At 35.9% G+C, this 24,707-nt stretch overlaps 1 protein-coding gene across 2 annotated transcripts in view; it reads left to right on the forward strand.

The window, feature by feature from the left end:
* Positions 1 to 24,707, forward strand: part of LOC114326677 (erythroid differentiation-related factor 1) — an 86,170-nt gene that overhangs the window by 57,313 nt on the left and 4,150 nt on the right. For both annotated transcript variants that reach the window (XM_050650145.1, XM_050650146.1), the window contains one exon: positions 17,639 to 17,951. In XM_050650145.1, the coding sequence (XP_050506102.1) occupies positions 17,639 to 17,951 (313 nt within the window). The remainder of the gene's footprint in view (positions 1 to 17,638; positions 17,952 to 24,707) is intronic.

Below are 24,707 nucleotides of genomic sequence, written 5' to 3' on the forward strand. Positions count from 1 at the left end.
TAGCGCAGTCTTCGTCAGACCAGATATCGACGTAGCATCCACATCTCTAACAGATCAAAATGACATCGAGATCCTCACAGTGGAGATAAACTCCTGTACAGTAACGTCAATCTACAAACCACCAAACGCTGACTTTGCTTTTGAGGAACCGAATAACTTTCAATCACAGCAAATCAAATTCGTACTGGGTGACTTCAACTGTCACAGTGTCGCGTGGGGTTACAACGAAACAGATTCCAATGGCGAAGAACTAGAAAAATGGGCTGAAAGCATGAACCTAAAACTTATTCACGATCCAAAGCAGCCTGCGTCGTTCAACAGCGGAAGATGGCGCAGAGGTTACAACCCAGACAATATATTTGTCAGCGACAGAATTGGAGACCAGGTGACAAAAATCGTTGGAAGCGCCCTCCCAAAGACACAGCATAGACCAATAATTTGTCTTTCCAACGCGGCAATCAGATACGAAATTGTTCCTTTCAAGAGAAGGTTCAACTTTACTAAAGCAAAATGGGAAAAATTCTCTGAAACATTGGATCAAGAAGTTTCCCAGCTAGAACCTTGCCCTGATTCATACGATAAATTTGTAGAAATCGTAAAGCAAGTATCACGGAAATTTATCCCTAGAGGTTGTCGAACTGAGTACATAGCGGGGCTCAATGAAGAATCTAAACCCCTACTTAAAAGATACGAACAGCTATATGAAAAAGACCCTTTCTCGGAAGCGACAATACAGGCTGGGGAGGAAATGTTACATGCGATATCCGCCAACAGAACGGAAAGGTGGTGCAAGCTGGTCACGAGTCTGGACATGAAACAAAACAGCAGACGTGCCTGGAAGCTGATTCGGAATCTTGGCAACGATCCCGCTGCTCCGGCAGTCAACATGACAGAAGTCACACCCGATCAGATAGCCCATCATCTTCTAATGAACGGTAAGACGACATCAAGAAAGAACAAGGTGAGAGCTCAACGGAATATCGACGAAGAAAGAGATGTTCTAGGTACCTCTTTTTGTCTAGAGGAGATGAGAGGCGCGATCCATCAAATGAAAGATAATAAAGCGGCTGGCCTGGACGACATACAAACAGAGCAAATAAAGAACTTTGGACTAAAAACCGTAGAGTGGCTCGTAAAAATGATGAATTGCTGCATCCGTACATTACAAATCCCCAAAATCTGGAGAAAAGCTAGAGTGGTAGCCCTCTTAAAACCAGGGAAGGATCCGGCGGATACAAAGAGTTTTAGACCTGTATCTCTCTTGTGCCACCTTTTCAAGGCCTTTGAAAGAATGATACTGAACCGGATCGCAGAATATGTGGAGACTAAAATTATTCCAGAACAAGCAGGATTCAGGCCCGGAAAGTGCTGCTGCAGTCAAATTCTTAATCTCACCCAACATATTGAAGATGGTTTTGAACGGGAGGAAATAACAGGAGTAGCGTTCATAGACCTAACTGCCGCCTATGATACAGTTAACCATCAACGGCTACTCGCAAAACTCTACGAAACTACAAAGGATTTCCGACTAACAAGGTTAGTGAAATGTCTCCTCCAGAATAGACGCTTCTACGTAACGCTCCAGTCCAAGAACAGTCGGTGGAGGGACCAAAAAAATGGGCTACCACAGGGAAGTGTCCTCGCGCCGATTCTATACAACATATACACCAACGACCAACCCATACACCAACAAACAAGGCAATTTATTTACGCTGATGATACAGCGGTGGCAGCTCAGGGAAGAACCTTCAATGAAGTCGAAGTGAAACTGACAGATGCCCTGGGAGACTTAGCTCTATACTATGATAAAAACCATCTGAAACCCAATCCCACAAAAACCCAGGTATGTGCTTTCCACCTGAGAAACAAGCATGCCCGAAGGTCGCTGGAGGTGGAATGGCGTGGTCAGATGCTGGAACACAACAAGACGCCAAAATACCTTGGCGTCCGTCTGGATAGAACTCTGTCTTACCGATACCACTGTCAAGATGTCAAGAAGAAAGTAAGTGCCAGAAATAATATCATCCGCAAGCTAACTAATACAAAATGGGGAGCACAACCACACACTCTCCGCACTTCTGCCTTGGCATTATGTTTTTCGGCCGCGGAGTTTGGAGCACCAGTATGGGCAAACTCTGCTCACGCAAAGAACGTCGGCGTGGCTCTAAATGAAACGGTCCGTATAATATCGGGTTGCCTGAAACTGACACCTATCGAAGAGGTATACCCCATTGCTGGAATTGCTCCACCACCTATCAGGAGGAAGGTCACGTCAGAGGTAGAACGGAAAAAGCAGGAGACGGACCGAAGACACCCCTTATATGACCACCAAACTCAGCCAAGCAGACTAAGATCTCGGAAAAGCTTCCTGAAAACATCAAGATCCATCCCCGAAGCGCCAGAGACGCGCCGAATACACCTATGGCAAGCGTCAGCTACCGCGACACATTTTCCTCCCTCGGAGGAAATGGCTGCTGGACACAATTTACCGTATCCGACTTGGAAAGCGCTAAACAGACTAAGAACCGGCGTTTCACGTTGTGCTAGTAACCTGAAAAAATGGGGATACCAGGAGGACGATACCTGCGACTGTGGCGCGGTTCAGACCAGCCGGCATCTACTATCATGCACAGAGATGAGAGAGACCTGCACAGAACAAGACTTAATTATAGCAAATGACAGGGCCATCTATGTGGCCAACCATTGGAAATACAGAATTTAAAGTTGTTGGTGTTCCGGACACGGAAAGTAAGTAAGTACCCCAACCCTAGTTATTTTTACCTTACCCCTGCATTCTTTTGCAATTTCGTCCATTAGAGTGATGAATAACAAAGGACTCAGAACACCACCTTGTCGTACACCTGACCCACCTGAAATCCGCCCGCGACCCACCGGTTGGGAAACGCTGTTCTTTTGGGAAAGGCTTTTTCTGATAACTGTCTCACCGTGAATATGAGATCGGTTGTACCTCGCCCTGGCCTAAAGCCGCATTGACTGTCATACAGTGTGGCCTCAATATTTTCTCGCAGCTTTTTCTCTAGTATTATTTCGTAGATTTTATTAGCAACTACCAACAATGATATTCCCCTGTAGTTAGAACACTGTAGAAAATAAGAAATAATATCATTTAAAAGCTCTGTGGAATAACTTTGTGATTCTTAGTTGCTACACTACGATGTTCAGCTCTTGGATTGGTGTATTCTGTCGCGGAGTATTGTGCTTCCGTCTGGATAAACAGTCCTTACACACGGTATGTCGACACCTAACTTAGCAGCACTACGCGTATTCGCGGTGTGCAAGTACTTGGAAGGGAAACGAGAAACGACCGTGCGCGAGTCGCGGAGAAATATTGCAACTATCTTAAATAATTCATACTGTCAATTGAAATTGTCAAATTGACGTATATTTCATACCTTCTGTCATTGACGCATAAAAATTATATATTGCTCCACAATATTGATATGATATGCAATTATTATATAAAGGTAAATTTAATTAATTGTATTTTGCTTGCAGTACTGCATTTTAATAACTAATTTTATTTACTACATACAATTGTTTACGTTTGCTAAACATAACCTGCATCTTATTTTTTCTTCTTATTATTTTTTTGGACTATGGCCTTGACAATTATCCAGCAACCAGGACTAATATAATTGGCCAATATAATTAAAAGTGCGAATAAAAGTACAGAGCGTAGAAATAGAGGTCGCTTTGCCGAACTTGCACGGTCCCAATTGTAATTGAATCGTTGAGATGCTTCCCACTCCAATCCTGGAGAACGAAGAATCTTATCTCTAATCCTGCTTCTCGTCCTATCGGGAATAGCCCCACCTGTTTTCCGTAGACGAAACGCCCTGGTAATAGAACATAAAAAGATCAATGAGAATCATGATACACAATGAGAATCCAATGATAATGATACACAATGACTTCTTGTTCTTCCTACTTTATAAATAGGCCCATGCCTGGTTTACTTCGGTTTTTAGCCTCAATTGACATTGTCTGACCATTTTTTCCTCGGTCGTCCCAATGATCTTCCATTTGGCGATTTGTCTCTTGTTATTCGTACTATTGTATTTTCCATGTGCTAATTCCATTCTAAAATAAATATAAAAATGTATACCATTTTTATTCAGTTGCAATGCGAAGGCAAAACAATCTTATTTTTCAATTAGAATACGGATCGTAGTCCAGCACTCTGAATCGACGATTTTCTACTCTTATTGGAGTCATCATCGGAGAGGCGTAGGCCTGCTGCTCCATACTCGAAGTGACCAACCATGAAAGTTTATCTCCACATTGCAACTGACGTGTATGGATTAGGTGACTAGCGTCATCTGGCAATTGAAAGGTAAAGTTTTCAATCCTAATAGCAACATTAACAATATTGAAAAATATTAAAAATATTACTAAAAGATTTTTAAATTGAAAACTTATTGGTCCATTTCCCTGGTGACACCAATTAACAAAATCTTTTAGTAATATTTTTAATATTTTTCAATATTATTAATGTTGCTATTAGGATTGAAAACTTTACCTTTCAATTGCCAGATGACGCTAGTCACCTAATCCATACACGTCAGTTGCAATGTGGAGATAAACTTTCATGGTTGGTCACTTCGAGTATGGAGCAGAAGGCCTACGCCTCTCCGATGATGACTCCAGTAAGAGTCGAAAATCGTCGATTCATAGTGCTGAATTGCGCTCCGTATTCTAAGTGAAAAATAAGATTGTTTTTCCTTCGCATTGCAACTGAATAAAAATGGTATACATTTTTATTTTTATTTTATATTAGTATTACTCCTATAGAGTAACTAGGTCCATTTTCCGTTAGAACTTTACCAAGCTTGTAACCCAATACTCTGGGTATTGGGATTTGGAAGAAAAAGAGCTGATGAAAGAGGGGGAAAAGAGAAGAGAAGAGGGTTAAGATACTAATGGAGAGTGGCTTAGCTCAGACGAACAAATCAAAGAGGCAGAGAGACACTATATCTCAAGTGAGGACTCGGGCTAGCTTCAGTGCACTAAATATTGGCTTTAAAATATACAAACAGAGATATGGGATAATGAAGGGGTAGAAACAAGGAAGAAAATGAGACTGGTTAATGCGAGAAGGGAACGCAACGAGATAAGAACGCTGGAGACAGAATAATATGAAGATACGACAAGGAAAGAAGAAGAAAAAGGGCGCCAACTCGAACGAACAGCTCAGATTTCTGAACCGAGGATTTGAAAAGTTCGAGATTTTTTGAAATAAAGAAAAACAGAATAAACGACCAATAAATAAATGACAGAGATACAATGACCTGAAATACAAAAAAAAATATTCACTATTTACCTTGTTCTGCTATATTATCAACTGGTGATACGAGACTGAAATAAAAATCAACCTTACTAAGAACAAATATATTTATAATATTTCACAACTTACAATGTATCCATGATACTTATAAAACATGTGAGATAAACAATAGTGGTGGAGTTGAGAAAAATAACAATCCAGAACCCAAAGGGTTACGCAAAGTAAATTACCACCGCTATTGCGCAATATAAAAATATCAATAACGAAAACCAGGTCAGTGTCCGTAAGCGTAGCAAAATCCTATACTATGGTTAGTATACTAATATTAATTGATCCTAGACTAGATAAGGTATAGTTAATACTAGAACAACTAATGGTTACACAAAAAAAGTTTAATACCTTATCTAGCAGAGACTTAAAGGGTGACGTACTCACCAATCGAACTATTAAGTGTCCGAAACAATCGAAATACCAGATCTATGTCTAAGTACTATACCTAAGTAAACATAGATGCTGGAAGCTATATAAAACTAACAAAATGAGTTTGGTTAAAGACTTATCCAGAAATATTATTTAAAACCTATCGACAATCTTTATATATGTCTTAATTCCCCTTTCCCTTATCAATTAATTTATTTTATTTGAATATTTATTTATTATTTACCATTACCTAGCTTTATTTAAAATCCTACTTCAAAAACCTATGTATATAGTGTAGTATAGGTACCTGTTATATGCATATAAACAGTTTACACAAATTTATTACTGTAGAGTAAAAACCAAAATATTTATAGGTATGAATTGAAATAAAGAAAAAAAAAACTCTTATCTTTTGCAACTCCTGGGTATATTCATAGGAAGGTCCACTAGATTTGGGAAATCTCTGGGCACTATAACATCTGTGTGGAGCGGTCTGAAGTTGAGAGGTTCTGTGGATGTATTTGGTGAAACGGGTCGGTAATGGTTTATGATGTCCTACTATTAGTTATATAAAGTATGTTTATCCATTTATTTATCCATAAAAAAAAATCCAATTAAGTATCCAAATTAGTTATATAAGGTATATTTAACCATAAAAAAATCCAGCTAAGTATCCATATTATGGGTGGAATGGAAATATGATGTAGAATGTAAAACGAACCTAAAAATACACATTTAAGACCTCTAGCCACTCTCTATAATGCAATTACATCCATTTCCCCGGACCCAAACAAAGCATTGCTGTCCCAAACAAGTAAACATTAGGTTATGTCCCGTCAAACTTGTCAATCTGATCAATGTCCCTTTCTGACATTTTCGCAGCTGCGCGTTTATAGAATGGTCTACACACTTACCAGCTTTTCAAATGGATTCATAAAAACCCAAAAAAAAACCAATATGAATGCCACACCTTATACGCACTAATAATAAAAAAAATATCAAAGCACTCTCCTAACAGGACATAAAAACATGATTAAATGTTGGGTTACGATGAAACGGTAGCAATATGTATATGTACATATATCAGAACAGAAGGATAAATAATTTGATTTCGCTTACCCTGGGATCTCTGATACGTGACCACGTGGTATAATTTATGTTATAATTTCTTGAATTCTTGTTTTTTTGTTACTTTGGAGATTGTCTGTTGAGTTTCCTGATGTTTAGTTTACTGGTGGTATGTAATATATTTAATTTCAGTCCATTATTTTCCCAGAGTTCGTCTACAAATAGCAACAGCTCACGTATCAGAGCGGATGTTCTTTAACCAACTGATTTTACTATTACGAGTTTCGCTTCTCTCTACCGTCCCGTAGGTCGTTCGGCCTGCGCCAACACGTCGAAGCGTTAGGGAGTTATAAAGATACATAGGCGCATCAAATAAAACACTTACGGGGTAGCAATAAATGCTACATTCTCCCCTATCTTCAGTAAAAAAAGGAAAACTTCCAGAAGTTTCCTTTTTTTTTTTGTTTTCTTCAGGGATGACATGATGTTAATTTTACCACCTAAACCATTGGCAGAGGAGAGACCGGACCGAAATCAATGACGCAGTAAGAGAGAGATAGAGAATACGCGAGATACATTGAATTACGTTTTTCATAAGACATAACAGAGAGGGGATGTGTAACTGACCAGAGTTATCAAACGAGATAATGTAATTTAATTTAGTAGGACTACAGGTTAAGAAAGGAAGAAGATACAAAAAGAAAAAAAAATAAATTACATCTTAATCACCTACGTTTTAACTACAATACTATAATCTTATAGAGAAAGTTAACTATTTACACTACTTATCATCTACATTCTCAAGTGTTAGTATAAACCTCATTAAAACTACATTATGGTTGTATATTAACAACCCTTTAAAATACTACTACCAAGAACCATTTACAACAACTAACCTAAAACGAATCCTATCAATATACCCAACAATGACACTAGAATGACCAGATTCTATTAATCACCCAAGAGTTCACTGAGGGCCTAATTTATTAGGACTAGTTAAAACTATATTACTAGAAACCTAAACATATATGATGTGGTTCTGGATATCAAGAACATAGAAAATTCAAGGTAAAAATAATCCATAACATCTCTACTAGCTTTCATAGCAGTAGGAAGACATAATAAGGTAAAGACCCTAGCAATGCCACTATACTCATGGTATAGGGTATGCAAAAAGGTAAAGATACTGGCAAGCCCGCATCTACTCTTGGTAGAGGGTCTGCACAAAGGTAAAAGACATTAAATGTCCTAATTGTAATACCTAAACTGTACTATTTACGTGGTCCAATTCCACACTCACGATAAAGACAGTGAAGAACAGATTCTTAGGACTCTATACACAAGATAAAGGTAAGAGGTATACTCAATCAAGATATAGATAAGTGACAAACTCATCAAGGTAAAGGTACAACATGAACCCAAGATAAAGGTAAAGATAACGTCAATTCAGGTAAAGATAACGATAAACTCACATCTACCTTTTCATATTTAAGGCAGAAGAACATCTACTAGCATAATGCTCATTAGAGAGACAAATAAGGTAACTCACATACTCACATCCAAGCAGGTGGTGGAGAGAGAGGTAAACAACTTCAGGTAATGAGGTATATTAAACTCGAATCGTTTAAAATAAATAATAGTATAGGAGATGACATCGAAGTCAAATGGACTTACTTACTGCCGAATATTAGAACGATCCAATTCTAAATGACACATTCTAATTTCAGCCTAAGAGACACTCAAGGAACAACTGATAGGTATTAATATATTTCTGAGCCAAGTGGAGTGCACAAGTCCAGGGTGATCAATCCTGAACCCACGCTAAAACCCTGAAACAGTTATGTGACTATATAAGTTTTATGGCCATGGTTCGCGACCCATGCAAAACCATAAATCAAAGATTTAAAAAAAAAAATTCCCTAACTATCCCTGTAAACACCCATTTAACCAAGAACTCAAGATGGGGAAAATTCCCATTATCCATCCAGTACTCCTATGACATAAAATTTGTACCTCCAAGAGACAACTAACAATAAAATGACCGAGTTAGTAACCGGGCTTTAGTGACCGAGCTACTAAACAATATTAAGATAAGATAAAAATTTAAAAAAAAAATGGATGGCAAAGACATATGTTGGCCAGGCAAACAAAACCGGTAAATAGGTCTTAAATAAACAAACTGGTCCCTTACACGTTAATCTTCGTCTGAAGATGAATAGTCTAAATTATCAACCAAGTTATGTGGACCTACTGTCTTATCCTCGAGTAGGTCTTTAATATGAAACCTTCCCAGTTTCTTACCAGTAGAAGTTTCCTTTAACTCATAAATTAAAGGAGAAATAACTTTAATGACAGTACAAGGTATGTATTTTTGACACAGCTTGGCAGATTGGAAATTCACTTTATCAGATTTGACAAAATTTTTCTTTAAAACGGAATCTCCAACCCTGAAAGATAAGGCTCGCTTTCTCAGGTTATAATGGCACTTATTTCTGTCATAAGATGCCTTTAAACGTTTTCGAACATCCACATAAATATCAGGAAGATTCTGAATGTCTTCTAAGCGGTGTAACTTATCTGATATAGTAGGAAAATTTGTGGCATTTTCTGAGATTTTACCAAAATAATCACCAGAGAGAGGAACATGACGACCAAACATTAAATAAGATGGAGGACATTTGGTTACTTCGTGAGATGAAGTCCTGATCGCTTGTACTATAGAGTGGATATGGGTATCCCAAGCTCTCTGATCAGGAAATGAATAAGATCTTAAAGCAGTCACGATTGATTTATTAACTCTTTCCGTATGATTAACTTGTGGATGATAATTTGCATTGTACCAGATCTTTTGTACATTATATTTTGCCATGAGATCACGAAAAGCCTTAGCTGTGAACTGGGGTCCATTGTCGCATGACACGATCTGTGGGACTCCATAAATCAGGAAAACTTCATTCTCCAGATACTTAATAATAGATGAAGTAGTTGCCTTAGGCATGGTATGAACCAAAGGGAATTTGGTAAAGTAATCAACAACTACTAAAGCATATTGCGAACCTTTATATGATCTAGGATAAGGACCAATGAGATCTAAAGAGACAAGTTGAAAAGGAAAATCAATCCGTCGATAACTACCCATTAAACCTGGTTGAGGAAGATTTGTCGACTTACACGTAGCACAAATTTTGCATCGAGCGATATAGCCACGAATAGTCTGGCGCATCTTCGGCCAGTAATAAAGTTCGGATATACGACGAAAAGTTTTGTAAAAACCAAAATGAGCTGCAGTAGGATGGTCATGAAAAGTGGCCAAAACCTCTGCTCTATTAGGAGTTGGAACTACTATCTTCCACTCCGACATTCCAGTAAGGGCATCCATAGAACTTAGCACATGTTTATACAAAACACCATGCTCAACTTTAAAATCAGGAAATTTGCCTGGTACATTCTGTACATCACACAACATTTTTTTATACCAATCATCTGGTTGTAACGAAGATAAGTCTAACAAATTAATATCAAATGTCCTATAAAGGGCATCAGCGACTACTACACCTGCAGCTTTGCGATGAACGATTTTATAGTCATACTGTGCCAATTTTAAAATCCACCTAGCCAAACGAGGAGATGGGTTCTTCATACTTTGTAACCACACCAGACTACTATGGTCAGTTATGACCGTAAACGAACGACCCTCAAGAAAATATCTGAAATGTTCAATGCCCGTAATTATAGCTAACAACTCCTTTTCAGTTGTAGTATAATTTTTCTGGGCTTTGTTTAATTTCTTGCTTGTATAGGCTATCGGATGTTCTTCTCCATCTACGATTTGATACAGTACACCTCCAGATGCGGTGTTTGAACAATCTGTCATCAAATAAAAAGGTTTATTAAAGTCTGGGGCTACCATAACTGGGGAATTTGTGAGAGCCTCCTTGATTTTAATGAAAGCTTCATTAGCTTCAGGAGTCCACACAATATTTTGTCCCTTTTTCCTATTTTGAAGAAGATCAGTGATAGGAGATAACAAGGTAGAATAAGACTTAACGAACTTCTTATAATAACCCACCATTCCTAACAATCGACGGACCTGAGTGGTATTTTTAGGCACAGGAAAATCACGAATAGCTGACACTTTGTCAGGGTCAGTATGTAGGCCATGGGAATCAACAACATATCCTAAAAACTTAATAGAGTCACGACAAAAGCTGCTTTTATCCAAATTAATCGTCAAATTTGCATCTTTGAGACGCTGAAACAACTGTTGCAATACAGAGATATGAGTGTCGAAATCAGGAGTAATGACTAGAATATCATCAAGGTAATATTGACAATAGGGATCTAAAGCAGGACCTATTACCAAATCCATTAATCTACACATAGTCTGGGGAGCAGACACCAGACCAAAAGGCATTGTAGTAAACTGGTACAATCCTTTGCCACTTACTGCAAAGGCAGTAAGCTTCTTACTCTCTTCGCTTAATGGAATCTGTAGAAATGCCTTCTTTAGGTCAATGGATGAAATGTATTTAGCATTTTGTAGCTTAGTGAGGATGATATCTATACGAGGTATAGGATAGGCATCCCTATTCATCGTAATGCTGTTAAGTTTACGTCCGTCGAAACAGACACGAAAAGTCCCATCCTTCTTCTTTGTCAACCATAAGGGGCTACAAAAGCTGGACGAAGACTGCTCGATAATACCAAGCTTAAGCATTTCATCCACCTCCTTTACCAAGCTTTCATGCCAGGCTTGAGGCAAGGGATATTGGTATTGCCTGAAGGGCTTAGACGAACCCACTTCAATGTGGTGTTCGATGAGGTGAGTTCTACCTAACTGATTCTTCGAAGAGATAGAAGAGAATGATTTGATAACATTATCCAACTGTTCTAACTCCTGAGCATTAAGTTTACTCATATCTTTAACTGCATTCACACAAGAGACATTAAAAGAGGACACAGATAAGGAAAATTCAGTAAAATTTAATTCACTATTAAATGTTCTCAGAAAATCCATCCCTAGGATAACTGAATTCTTAACAGAAGGTATAACAAAAAATATAACCATCCTTGTACACGAACTAACAGAAATCTCAGTTGTAAACTGACCTAAAATCGGTTGAACTTGACCATCTGCTGTAGTCACCTGCAAACTCTTATCCATTCCTATCTTAACATTAGAATTCTGGAGAAATTCCAGACCTAAAGAACCCAAAATAGAGATATTAGACCCTGTGTCCAGCAAAGCTAAACAAGAATGTCCCAAGATAGAGATTTCAAGGTACGGACGATTATCCTTGGTTTTACGGACTAACAATGAATTTATGTCAACATCAATAAGTGAAGGTAAAGGATTACTTGGAGAAACTACAGAAGAATCACACTGTACATAATCGACTAACGTTGTCCTCTTTTCGGTTGGTGTTTGCCGTTCTGAGGTCGTTTGTCTTTCGATAGAGGGTGAGATGGTTGACTTGTCGAAGCTTGTGCTTCCAGGCTCGAGAAACCAGTTCCTTGGTTTTGAGGATTTTCGGTAGTATTCCCTGTATCTTGATGAGGGGCGGCTGCCAGGGACGATCCACCCCTTCTCTCGTTTCCCGAACAGAATTGGCATTCGAATTTACGGACCCCTTGACGTCCACATCCATAGCAAAACCGAATTCTAGGCTCAGGACAGTCGTAGTACCCGTGTCCTTGCTGACGACAGTTCCAACAGATAATCTTCGAATTAAAGGTAGATACGTTACCAGACCGAGAATAATTTTGCCTACCAGAATAGGATGATTCATGATTTTTAAAATTAGAACGGCTAGGGACACTAGATGCAGTGTCAGAAGACCATGACAAAACTTCTTCCAATTTCTTACATTTTTGAGTAAGATCCGCAATAGAAGAAATGTCTGTAAGTGCCAGACTGGAATGATACGCTGGCAACAAATTTCTGTTAATGATCCGGACAATATGAGATTCAGAGAGAGGAGTCTCCAGACGTTTACACAGACTAACAATCTCGTTAATAAATATGGTAACTTTCTCCTGTGGAGCTTGTTTGCGGGATTTAATTTCGTCCAAAAGGCTGTCTTCATAATTGTAAGGAAGAAAATCTGACCTAAGTTTGGCAACTAACTGTTGCCATGAAGCGAAACTACCTCGGTTATTGAGGTACCAAGTAAAGGCTGAATCCTTAAACAAGTCTCCTGCCGATGAAAAGCATTCATCCTCGCTGTTGCCACGCGCTAGACGCAAACATTCTACTTTCTCCAAGAAGCTAACTACATTTTCATCAGAACCACCAGAAAAACGTACACCCCATTTATGAATAGGAGCCGACCTAATAAAAGGAAATGAATTTACCGAGACACTAGCGTTATGAGGAGTGGAGTGAGCCTGTGGAGTTACTTTAAACTCAAGTTCTCCTTCCAGATTAAGAATCTTCAAGTTAAGAGACTTCTTGATGGCATCCTCTTCATCGGTCGCTGACTCTAACAAATGAACCCTACCTGAAACATGACCTAAACGGGAAGTCAAACGACCATATAACACATCATTATGGGAGCCAACAAAAGAGCTAATTTGGGCCTTGAGATCTGCAATAGTGACTTCTATTTCACGGACCTCATCATCAAACTTTAGGTGGAAAGCTGACAGAACAGCATGACTCCGATTTGCTGAAGCTTGCTTTAAGGCACCTCTCAACAAGACTACTTTAGCCTCATCCGTAGTTAACGATGGGTCGGTCAGCTGACGAATTTTTAATTCATAATCCAATTCAGGAGTTAGCAGATGCTCTACCTTAAAAGATGCCATTTTATGCAACTGGGGAATACACTTGAGAATGCGATATAAAAGTAGGCAAAGTTCAACTTACTCTCTATCCTCAAGCTAATGTTCACTATGAATGGTTTTACCAGCAATGCTTATTTGTTCGGTCCAGCCGCTAATCCTGATGCAATGCACTGCTGTAACTCCAAAGAAACCTAAAATTTTAAGAGAATGTTACTTCAAGGTAGTGAAGTGAGCTATTTGGATGCTACGAACTTTTATAACGATGACGTTATTGATGTTAAGGTATTTAGAATTTTAAAATTTAAATTTACTTTAATTATTTTTAGTCCAAAATAGATCTCTAGTTAATAAAAAAAAACAAAGCAATTTATTCAGTCTATCCAGTATATAGCAAAACAAGTTTATTTAATATCTATAATAGATATAAAATAATGTGCAAAGCAAGTTGAAGTAGAAAAATAAATGTTAAAATACAACTACCCCAGAGAAAACCAAAAGTTCAAGGAGATATTTTTAAAGCCAGAAGTGCAAAAGAAGCCACACGTTGGGTCAGAGCCAATTTGTAACCCAATACTCTGGGTATTGGGATTTGGAAGAAAAAGAGCTGATGAAAGAGGGGGAAAAGAGAAGAGAAGAGGGTTAAGATACTAATGGAGAGTGGCTTAGCTCAGACGAACAAATCAAAGAGGCAGAGAGACACTATATCTCAAGTGAGGACTCGGGCTAGCTTCAGTGCACTAAATATTGGCTTTAAAATATACAAACAGAGATATGGGATAATGAAGGGGTAGAAACAAGGAAGAAAATGAGACTGGTTAATGCGAGAAGGGAACGCAACGAGATAAGAACGCTGGAGACAGAATAATATGAAGATACGACAAGGAAAGAAGAAGAAAAAGGGCGCCAACTCGAACGAACAGCTCAGATTTCTGAACCGAGGATTTGAAAAGTTCGAGATTTTTTGAAATAAAGAAAAACAGAATAAACGACCAATAAATAAATGACAGTGATACAATGACCTGAAATACAAAAAAAAATATTCACTATTTACCTTGTTCTGCTATATTATCAACTGGTGATACGAGACTGAAATAAAAATCAACCTTACTAAGAACAAATATATTTATAATATTTCACAACTTACAATGTATCCATGATACTTATAAAACATGTGAGATAAACAATAGTGGTGGAGTTGAGAAAAATAACAATCCAGAACCCAAAGGGTTACGCCAAGTAAATTACCACCGCTATTGCGCAATATAAAAATATCAATAACGAAAACCAGGTCAGTGTCCGTAAGCGTAGCAAAATCCTATACTATGGTTAGTATACTAATATTAATTGATCCTAGACTAGATAAGGTATAGTTAATACTAGAACAACTAATGGTTACACAAAAAAAGTTTAATACCTTATCTAGCAGAGACTTAAAGGGTGACGTACTCACCAATCGAACTATTAAGTGTCCGAAACAATCGAAATACCAGATCTATGTCTAAGTACTATACCTAAGTAAACATAGATGCTGGAAGCTATATAAAACTAACAAAATGAGTTTGGTTAAAGACTTATCCAGAAATATTATTTAAAACCTATCGACAATCTTTATATATGTCTTAATTCCCCTTTCCCTTATCAATTAATTTATTTTATTTGAATATTTATTTATTATTTACCATTACCTAGCTTTATTTAAAATCCTACTTCAAAAACCTATGTATATAGTGTAGTATAGGTACCTGTTATATGCATATAAACAGTTTACACAAATTTATTACTGTAGAGTAAAAACCAAAATATTTATAGGTATGAATTGAAATAAAGAAAAAAAAACTCTTATCTTTTGCAACTCCTGGGTATATTCATAGGAAGGTCCACTAGATTTGGGAAATCTCTGGGCACTATAACATCTGTGTGGAGCGGTCTGAAGTTGAGAGGTTCTGTGGATGTATTTGGTCAAACGGGTCGGTAATGGTTTATGATGTCCTACTATTAGGTATATAAAGTATGTTTATCCATTTATTTATCCATAAAAAAAAATCCAATTAAGTATCCAAATTAGTTATATAAGGTATATTTAACCATAAAAAAATCCAGCTAAGTATCCATATTATGGGTGGAATGGAAATATGATGTAGAATGTAAAACGAACCTAAAAATACACATTTAAGACCTCTAGCCACTCTCTATAATGCAATTACATCCATTTCCCCGGACCCAAACAAAGCATTGCTGTCCCAAACAAGTAAACATTAGGTTATGTCCCGTCAAACTTGTCAATCTGATCAATGTCCCTTTCTGACATTTTCGCAGCTGCGCGTTTATAGAATGGTCTACACACTTACCAGTTTTTCAAATGGATTCATAAAAACCCAAAAAAAAACCAATATGAATGCCACACCTTATACGCACTAATAATAAAAAAAATATCAAAGCACTCTCCTAACAGGACATAAAAACATGATTAAATGTTGGGTTACGATGAAACGGTAGCAATATGTATATGTACATATATCAGAACAGAAGGATAAATAATTTGATTTCGCTTACCCTGGGATCTCTGATACGTGACCACGTGGTATAATTTATGTTATAATTTCTTGAATTCTTGTTTTTTTGTTACTTTGGAGATTGTCTGTTGAGTTTCCTGATGTTTAGTTTACTGGTGGTATGTAATATATTTAATTTCAGTCCATTATTTTCCCAGAGTTCGTCTACAAATAGCAACAGCTCACGTATCAGAGCGGATGTTCTTTAACCAACTGATTTTACTATTACGAGTTTCGCTTCTCTCTACCGTCCCGTAGGTCGTTCGGCCTGCGCCGACACGTCGAAGCGTTAGGGAGTTATAAAGATACATAGGCGCATCAAATAAAACACTTACGGGGTAGCAATAAATGCTACAAGCTGCAGACGGGGGTTGTGAATTGTATAGTGTAGAATTCCTTCCCTTTTGTCTTCACTGCAACATCTATCTGGCTTGCATATTGTAGAAGCCTTGGAGGTGTCACCAGGGAAATGGGCCAATAAGTTTTCAATTTAAAAATCTTTAAGTAATATTTTTAATATTTTTCAATATTATTAATGTTGCTATTAGAATTGAAAACTTTACCTTTAATATTCTATTTTTCTTTTGGTCCACATGTTTATTTCCTTTATACCACATCTCGCTCGTATTTCCTCACTTCTTACTCTGTCTTTCAGGGTATTTTTTGTTTTTTTTTTCGTAGACTCATTTCTGCTGTTTCCAACAGTCTTTTTGTTTTCGCCGTTTCTGCTCATGTTTCCGCTCTGTACGTCATTATCGGTCTTAATGCTGATTTATATCTTCTGGTGTTCGTTTCCGTTGTGAGATATTTGTTTCTCCAGATTATCTTGTTAAGACATCCTGCTGCTCTGTTCGCCATGTTCACTTATTTTTGTACTTCTTCATCCACTTTTCCGTATCGTGACAGTTTCATTTCCAAGTGTTCCGTTTCCATTACTTGTTCTATTATTTTGTTATTTACGACCAGTTTGTACGACCATGTTGTATCTGAGTGCTGTGGTTTCGAATTCTTTAATTAATATTTGTAGGCCATAATCCAAATACCGATACAAGTTATTCCCAATTTGGTAGGGACAGACTGAAATATAGAAACTCGCCTCTATTAACCTCCAGGTCCAGGTAGATATGCCGACATCCTAGAGAAATAGGGCAAGGCTCGCCCTTGACTGCTTGTGACTGCGAACTTCCTTGAAGTATCACCTTTGAGGTAATAAACTGGGATAAGCAGTCTCGACCTAAGCGACTAACATACTATGTTAAGTTTGTTTTTAATTCTGTATGACGACTTGTTTTTATTGGTGTTTTATATTTTCCTTATGATTGTTCCATATGCTAAATAAATAAATCGATCAAAATGAAAGAATTATTTCAGTGTGAGGTTTTCTTCAATTTCTGAAAAGCGTTTCCTTAATTATCTATGTATGTGATTGATTACCACTTTCATACCATGTGTTAGACTCAATAAAAAAGTCACTAAAAGTTCTACATTATATATTTTTATTTTTTAGAGTAAAGCTGAAGCTGAAAAGGAAGTTATCGAAACGCTTCAAAAAGCACTTCAGTATTGCGATTTTGATGAAAAGAATCCAAAATATCCGCTGTATATCTACCGTGCTGCCATTATCCATTACAGAATAGGATCTCTTTATCATAGCCATATTTGGTCCACTCCAAACGATTCTAGCAATAGAAAAAATATAATTCAGCTTGCTAAAATCAATTACGAGAAGGCTTCTAAAATGTATTTCCAAAGTTCGGATGCTATAAATTATTTTACTTCACAAATGCAAAGGTTCGCTCTGTCTGAATATTTGACAGAAAGTAAGTATTATTTATTTTATGATTATAGGTGATCATGTAAACAGTCTGTGGAATCTATAGCTGTTTTCACTTGAAAAACGTTTCAGACGGGGATTTAATCATTAGATTGTCTTTTGGTCATTTATTTCTCCATGCTTTCTTATTTTTCAATTTCTTTACCCCATTTCTTATCTTAAAAATTCTAGTTTCTCTTTTCACCAGTACTCTCAATCTTATTTTTCAGTTTTTTTCGCTTCTTTCATGATCATATGTATGTATCCATATCATCTTTTCCTAGGCATGTCTATTACTCATATTGTATATGTTCACATATTTCATTCATTCTTTTGTTTTATGATCCGTTTATCGATGCTGCTATCTCACCTCTATTTGTTGTTTTTTTTATTGACTTGCTTCTGGTATTTATAATAGTTGTTGTTTTTTGCTCTCTTATTTTTAGAAAAAACCTCTATAAAATGTTATGGTTTTTATCCGATTTTTAACCGATTTTTATTATTTTTTTTTTCAAAATGTAATGTAATAAAAGGTCTACCTAGGGACATAGTGGACCGTGATAGTGTGCCGTCAAAACTCAAAAAGGTTTCCAAACAAAGCAACTGTCAATTGATTATACACGTGATTTGTGTAATCATTTTTAATTGTATTTTGTTTTAACAATCATCCGTACATTTTTTCTAAAGACACAATCCTTGTTAGTCATATCAATCATATTGCTTTTAATTTTATAAATGTCCTTACACAAAATCAAGGATTTACACACTACATGTACTTACTTCGTTTGTTCAGATTTTTAACCAGTCCTATTTGGAAATATGGTGGGAAATATACTATGAGCATTTTTTTGTTTAATGTTTATTTTGCAATCTGTTACATCATATAATAACAATAAGCATACATGTTGATTGGTGCAATGTCGTGAGAGAGAGTTTGTCCAATGATCCACTCTGTATGCACTTTTACATTCTTACATTTATGTTAAAAACAATCAAAATTTGTAACTTTACATTATTACATCGATATTAAAAAATAAAATAAAACTATCACAATTTAAAATTAATTTCATATGTACAATTATTGCTGTTAGAATGGTAGATCCAAGGGTGTTCTTGTTTTCAGCCTTCGGGTTTCTTCACTGTTGTCAAGCAGATTAATTGCCAGTGTGTTTGGATGTTGCTCTAAGCGTCTTAGGTAGTTTGTGCTAAGCTGTTTAGTCACTGCAGTAACCGTTGGCATCTCTAGATCATTATAAATGTCTCGGTTTGTTACTAACCAAGGAGCATCTACTATACTGCGCAGGGCTTTTGACTGGAATCTCTCGATGATAGCAATGTTCGATTTAGATGCTGTTCCCCGTAACTGGATTCCATAGGTCCATACTGGTTTGAGAACGGTATTGTAAGCTAGTAATTTGTTCCGCAATGATAATTGTGATTTTCTGCCAAGGAGCCAGTACAGCTTTTTCCATTTAGTATCCAGCTGCTTTCTTTTTTTCCATATGTGGGTACGCCAGGTTAGATGTTTGTCCCAAATATTTTACGCTGTCTGTTTTAGGTATTCGTTCATTGTTGAATGTGATGCTTGGCGTTTCACCATGGCATTTTGTGAATGTTATGTGTGCAGATTTACTTTCATTTATTGTAATTCGCCATTTCCTTGCCCACGTTGCTATATTATTGATACTGGTTTGTAGTGTTGTCGCTGCTACTTCAGGATTTCTGTTTACTGCTAATATAGCTGTGTCATCAGTAAAGGTAGAGGTGACTGTGTCATCAGTACATGGCAGATAAGCCGTGAAGAGTAGGTATAAGACTGGGCCTAAGACACTTCCTTGTGGGACTCCTGATTTGATGATGGGTAGTTTAGTTACTTCATTTTCATATCTGACTCTGAAGTATCGTTTTTCTAAGTAGGATTTTAGAATCAAATATATTGTTGTTGGTAGCTGCGTTTTTAATTTGTAAAGGAGTCCCTCATGCCACACCTTGTCAAAGGCTTTGCTGACATCCAAAAAAGCTGATTCACAGTAACTTCTATCTTCGAATGCTTTGATGATTGTGTTAACAACACGATGCACTTGCTCTACTGTCGAGTGTTTCTGACGAAACCCAAATTGATAGTCTGGGATTAAGCTTTTTGCTGCGACAGTTTCCATCAGTCTCTTCATCAGTAACTTTTCCATTATTTTTGACAAGACTGGTAGTAAACTGATTGGTCGATAGGAGCTAGGTTCATTTGGCTGTTTTCCCTGTTTATGAATTAATATGATTTCTGCTACCTTCCTTTGTGCAGGGAAGTACTTCAGTCTTAGAACTGCGTTGAAGAGTTGCGTCAACATAACGACCGCTTTTCTAGGAAGTTCTTTTAATATTTGGCCGGTAACCAGGTCATAGCCAGGTGCCTTCTTGGGGTCTAAGTGATTTTTTATAACGTCGTAAGTTTCTTGTATTGTGAAGTTTTTAATAGGCTCCATTTTTTGCTCGTTTTCCTCAAGGAATGCATATATTTCGTCGTCATTAATTCCGTTTGCAGGTGGTAACGGTTGAAATACTTCCCCAAATAACTACCGAAAACTTCTACCTTTTCTCCATCTGTTTTGGCCCAGGTACCATCAGATTTTCTAATTGGTGGGATTTGATCTCGTGGCTGTTTTAGGTGTTTTGTGGCTTTCCAGAGACTATAGTTAGTATCGGCTGAGGGTACTATGAGCATTGATTACAATCACGGGTACGTAACACATTACCATTTTGTAAAAATTAAACATCCTACAAGCAATATATTCCAATTATAAAAACGAAAACAAACACCATGTGTGAATTTTTGCTTTGTTTGGAAAACTTTTCAGAGTAGCCAACATTGATTTGACGTCACGACTATCACGGTCTATTTAAAAACAAGGTTTTCAGATTGTTTTCTTGTGGCATGTCTAATTTAATTACTATGTTTAATTGCAGTTACTAAAGCGTCATGGGGATCTATTGGGTTGTGAAGATTAGGTCCTAAAACCAAAAACAGTTGTTTTCCATTTTAGTGGGGATTTTCCATTTTTTAATTTAATTTTCCATTTCCAAAAATCGTTTTTTCCGATTATATCGCCATCTATCCATAATTCGAAAAAATTTGTCGAATAAAAGTTACTTATTTTTACGCAAGGAATCCAAATGTGCAATAAAAATGGGGCTTCTATTTAAGATTTTAAAGTAACCCCTTACCCCTATGGTGGTAAGTGGAACGCCATCTAATATAACTGGTATTTACTGTCACCCTGGGAGCTAAGAGTGGTAATACATCAGGCTCATCAGGTAATACATCAGTGGTAATACATCAACGCCACCTAATATAACTGGTATTTACTGTCACCCTTAGCTCCCAGGGTGACAGTAAATACCAGTTATATTAAGTGGCGTTCCAGTTACCACCATACCCCAGCTCCGTGGATGGTCGTGTTAGATGTCATTCGATAGATTTTTATAAAATATTGAACACGTATTTTTCAGTTTTTCGATCTGATGTTCATTTCGCGAAAATTGCGGGGTTTCTATTTAAAATTTTAATGTTACCCCCACCCCCTCCGTGGGGGGTCGTGTTTGGTATCATTCGACAGATTTTTGAAAAATATTGGAAACGTATTTTTCATTTTTTACGATTTGATGTTAATTTCGCGAAATATTCGCCCTTTTTTGTGAAACTTTGTGACTCACCCATTTCCTTATGCCCCGCTCAAATCGTCAGATTTTTTAAATATACTCTGTTCTTCATGTACTTAACTTACCTTATCTTAATCTGACGTTTTCGAGTTTTTCTAAGTATAGATTTTTTTTACTCATGTGATTTCTGATGCGCTCGAGTAACTGCAAAAATCCCCTCTTGGGCTCCCCTACCATATGGCATTAAGCCACAATTATTGGGGTAATCAAAATTACAGTTTTAAATAACTAATGTTTGACATTAAATCGTTCTCAAAAAAGATAATTTTAAAAATTCTCGGAAGATGTATAACGCAAGTTATTATTAGGTAATGTCTTTTCAAAATTGACATACTTGGCCTCAGCATCTTGTAGACCACAGCATGCCTATGGTTGAAAAAAATCTGATAATGCTGTTATTACGATGGTATATTTGACATCAAGTTATTTTAGAAAACCTTAATCTTAAGCTTATTACAAAATAATTTGTATTTGAATAGTGTGGTTTCCAGTACAGGAAGACATTAATAAATTTTAATATTGTTAATTGTCTATTGTTAATTATATCTCGAAACTTAAGTACGCTATTCAAGTACAAATGACTTTGTAATATGATTAAGATTAAGGTTTTCTAAAATAATTACTTGATGGCAAGTGTATAGGAATATCAAATGTTGACTGGTTTGTGTGCTATTTTGTGTTATACATTTGTGTAATCTGTACGATAGTTGAGATTGTGTAACGTAAATAGATTTGTGTTTATTTCTTGTGTGTTACATATTAGTCCAGACTAATATGGATTTTCTCGGGACACTTAAAGATCCAGGTAGCTGACTACTTTTTTAGTTATTGTAGGCCTAGGAAGAAAACCTACCTGTTTCCTGCCTAGAGTTCGCGTCCGTTTTTTAATTATTAACAATTTAGTGCAAAAATCGCGATTTTTTTAGATTTTTTGCACTTTATTCAAAAGTTAAATAGTTGACATAAAATTAAAAAATTCAGTTTTTTTAGAACATTGAAAAACCTTCAAAATGCCGATTTTTGAAAGTTAAAAAGTTAATTTGTTGCTACGCAAACTGCAAAAAAAGTGAAAATCGTTATTTGTTAATAACTTTTACTAAAACTACCTTAGAACTTTAGTGTTTCACCAAAAGTTGGGTATTGGCGTACTTAACAAACCTTCAAAATTTGAGACCGATCCATTAATTAGTTTAAAAGTTATTCTATTTGTTTATCCCAGAGACCTTTATTTTTCAATAAGATAAGACAGAAAATAATGAAGATACGGCAATTCTGAATATGCCAAATGAAAGTAGAAGAGTGATAGTATCAAAATGTATTAAAAAAAGATAAAAAAATAATTAATATAGTCAAAAATCCTAATGCCAAATTTTTTAAAATTTCTAGTTTATAAACATTTAGAATAACTTCTTTAAAAATGTTGTCCGTAGAAACAATATTTTTATATACATATTCGAAAATATAGTATTTTAACACGAATTTTCAAATAAAAAAATTTAGCCTGGGTTCATTTGGGACAAAGTTAGCCATATGTTTTTATTAATTCACAGCTAATTTGTTTATAATAATTAACGAATCTAATCTTTGTATTTTTTCTTAAAAAAATTTCACAAACATTGTACCTTCACAGCACCCTCTGCGATTTTTCAAAAATGTAGTTCAAACGATTACTGGGGGAACCTACAAATTCACCGAGTTAAAATACCGAAAAAGCAATTTCAAACGAATATAATTTTCTGTATCTCCGGATCAACTCAATGGATTTTGATCTTTCTTTTTTTAATTTGTATGTAATTTCTACGTACATTACAAATATGCAATTTGTTTATAAATTTATTAATTAATAAACAGTCTAATTTGTTTAAACAATTCTTAAAAAAATATATTTTTTTAAAATCTATTTTTTTAATCATAGTACCATTAATTGTCATAGAAAAAGTTAAAGTACACTTTAATAAATGAATGATTTTTATTAGATAATTATTTATTGAAGATAATTTATTTATTAAAGTATACCTTAATTTTCTATGATTAATAACGATAGTATGATTAAAATAATGGATTTTTGGGAAAAAATTATTTTTTCAATAATTGTTTAAACAAATTAGACTGTTTATTAATAAATAAATGTCTAGACAAATTGCATATTTGTAATGTACAGAAAAATTACATACAAATTAAAAAAAGAACGATCAAAATATATTTAGTAGATCCCGAGATATAGAAAATGATAGTAGTTTTAAGTTGCCTTTTTTAGTTTTTGAACTCGTGCATTTGTCGGTTCCCAGCTCCCCCTTCACTTACCACGACTAGTCACCAATTTAACTACATTTTTAAAAATTCATGTAAAATACCAGCTCTCTAATATGTAAAATGATTTTTTCTACGGACAATATTTTTAAAGTTATTCTAAATGTTTATGAACTACAAAATTTCACAAATTTGGCATTAGGATTTTTGACTATATTGGATAATTTTTTTACCTTTTTTTAGTACATTTTGATAGCATCAGTTTTCTACTTTCATTTGGCATACGCAGAATTGCCCTATCTTCATTATTTTCTGCCTTATGTTATTGCAAAATAAAGATCTCTGGGATAAACAATTAGAATAACTCTTAAACTAATTAATGGATCGGTCTCAAATTTTGAGGGTTTGTTAAGTACCCCAATACCCAACTTTGGGTGAAACGCTAAAGTTCTAAGGTAGTTTTAGTAAAAGTTATTAAAAAATAACCATTTTCACTTATTTCGCAGTTTGCGTAGCAACAAATTAACTTTTTAACTTTCAAAAATCGGCATTTTGAAGTTTTTTTATTGTTCTAAAAAATTAAATTTCGTAATTTTATGTCAACTATTTAGCTTTTGAATGGGGTGCATAAAATCGAAAAAATCGCGATTTTTGCACTAAATTGTTAATAATTAAAAAACGGACGCGAACTCTAGGCAGGAAACGGGTAGGTTCTCTTCCTATAGGTCTACAATATCTAAAAAAGTAGTCAGCTACCTGGATCTTTGAGTGTCCCGAACATGGTCTATTTCTAGCTTATTAC

Source organism: Diabrotica virgifera, chromosome 5 (assembly GCF_917563875.1).
Source record: "Diabrotica virgifera virgifera chromosome 5, PGI_DIABVI_V3a".
Lineage (NCBI taxonomy): Eukaryota > Metazoa > Arthropoda > Insecta > Coleoptera > Chrysomelidae > Diabrotica > Diabrotica virgifera.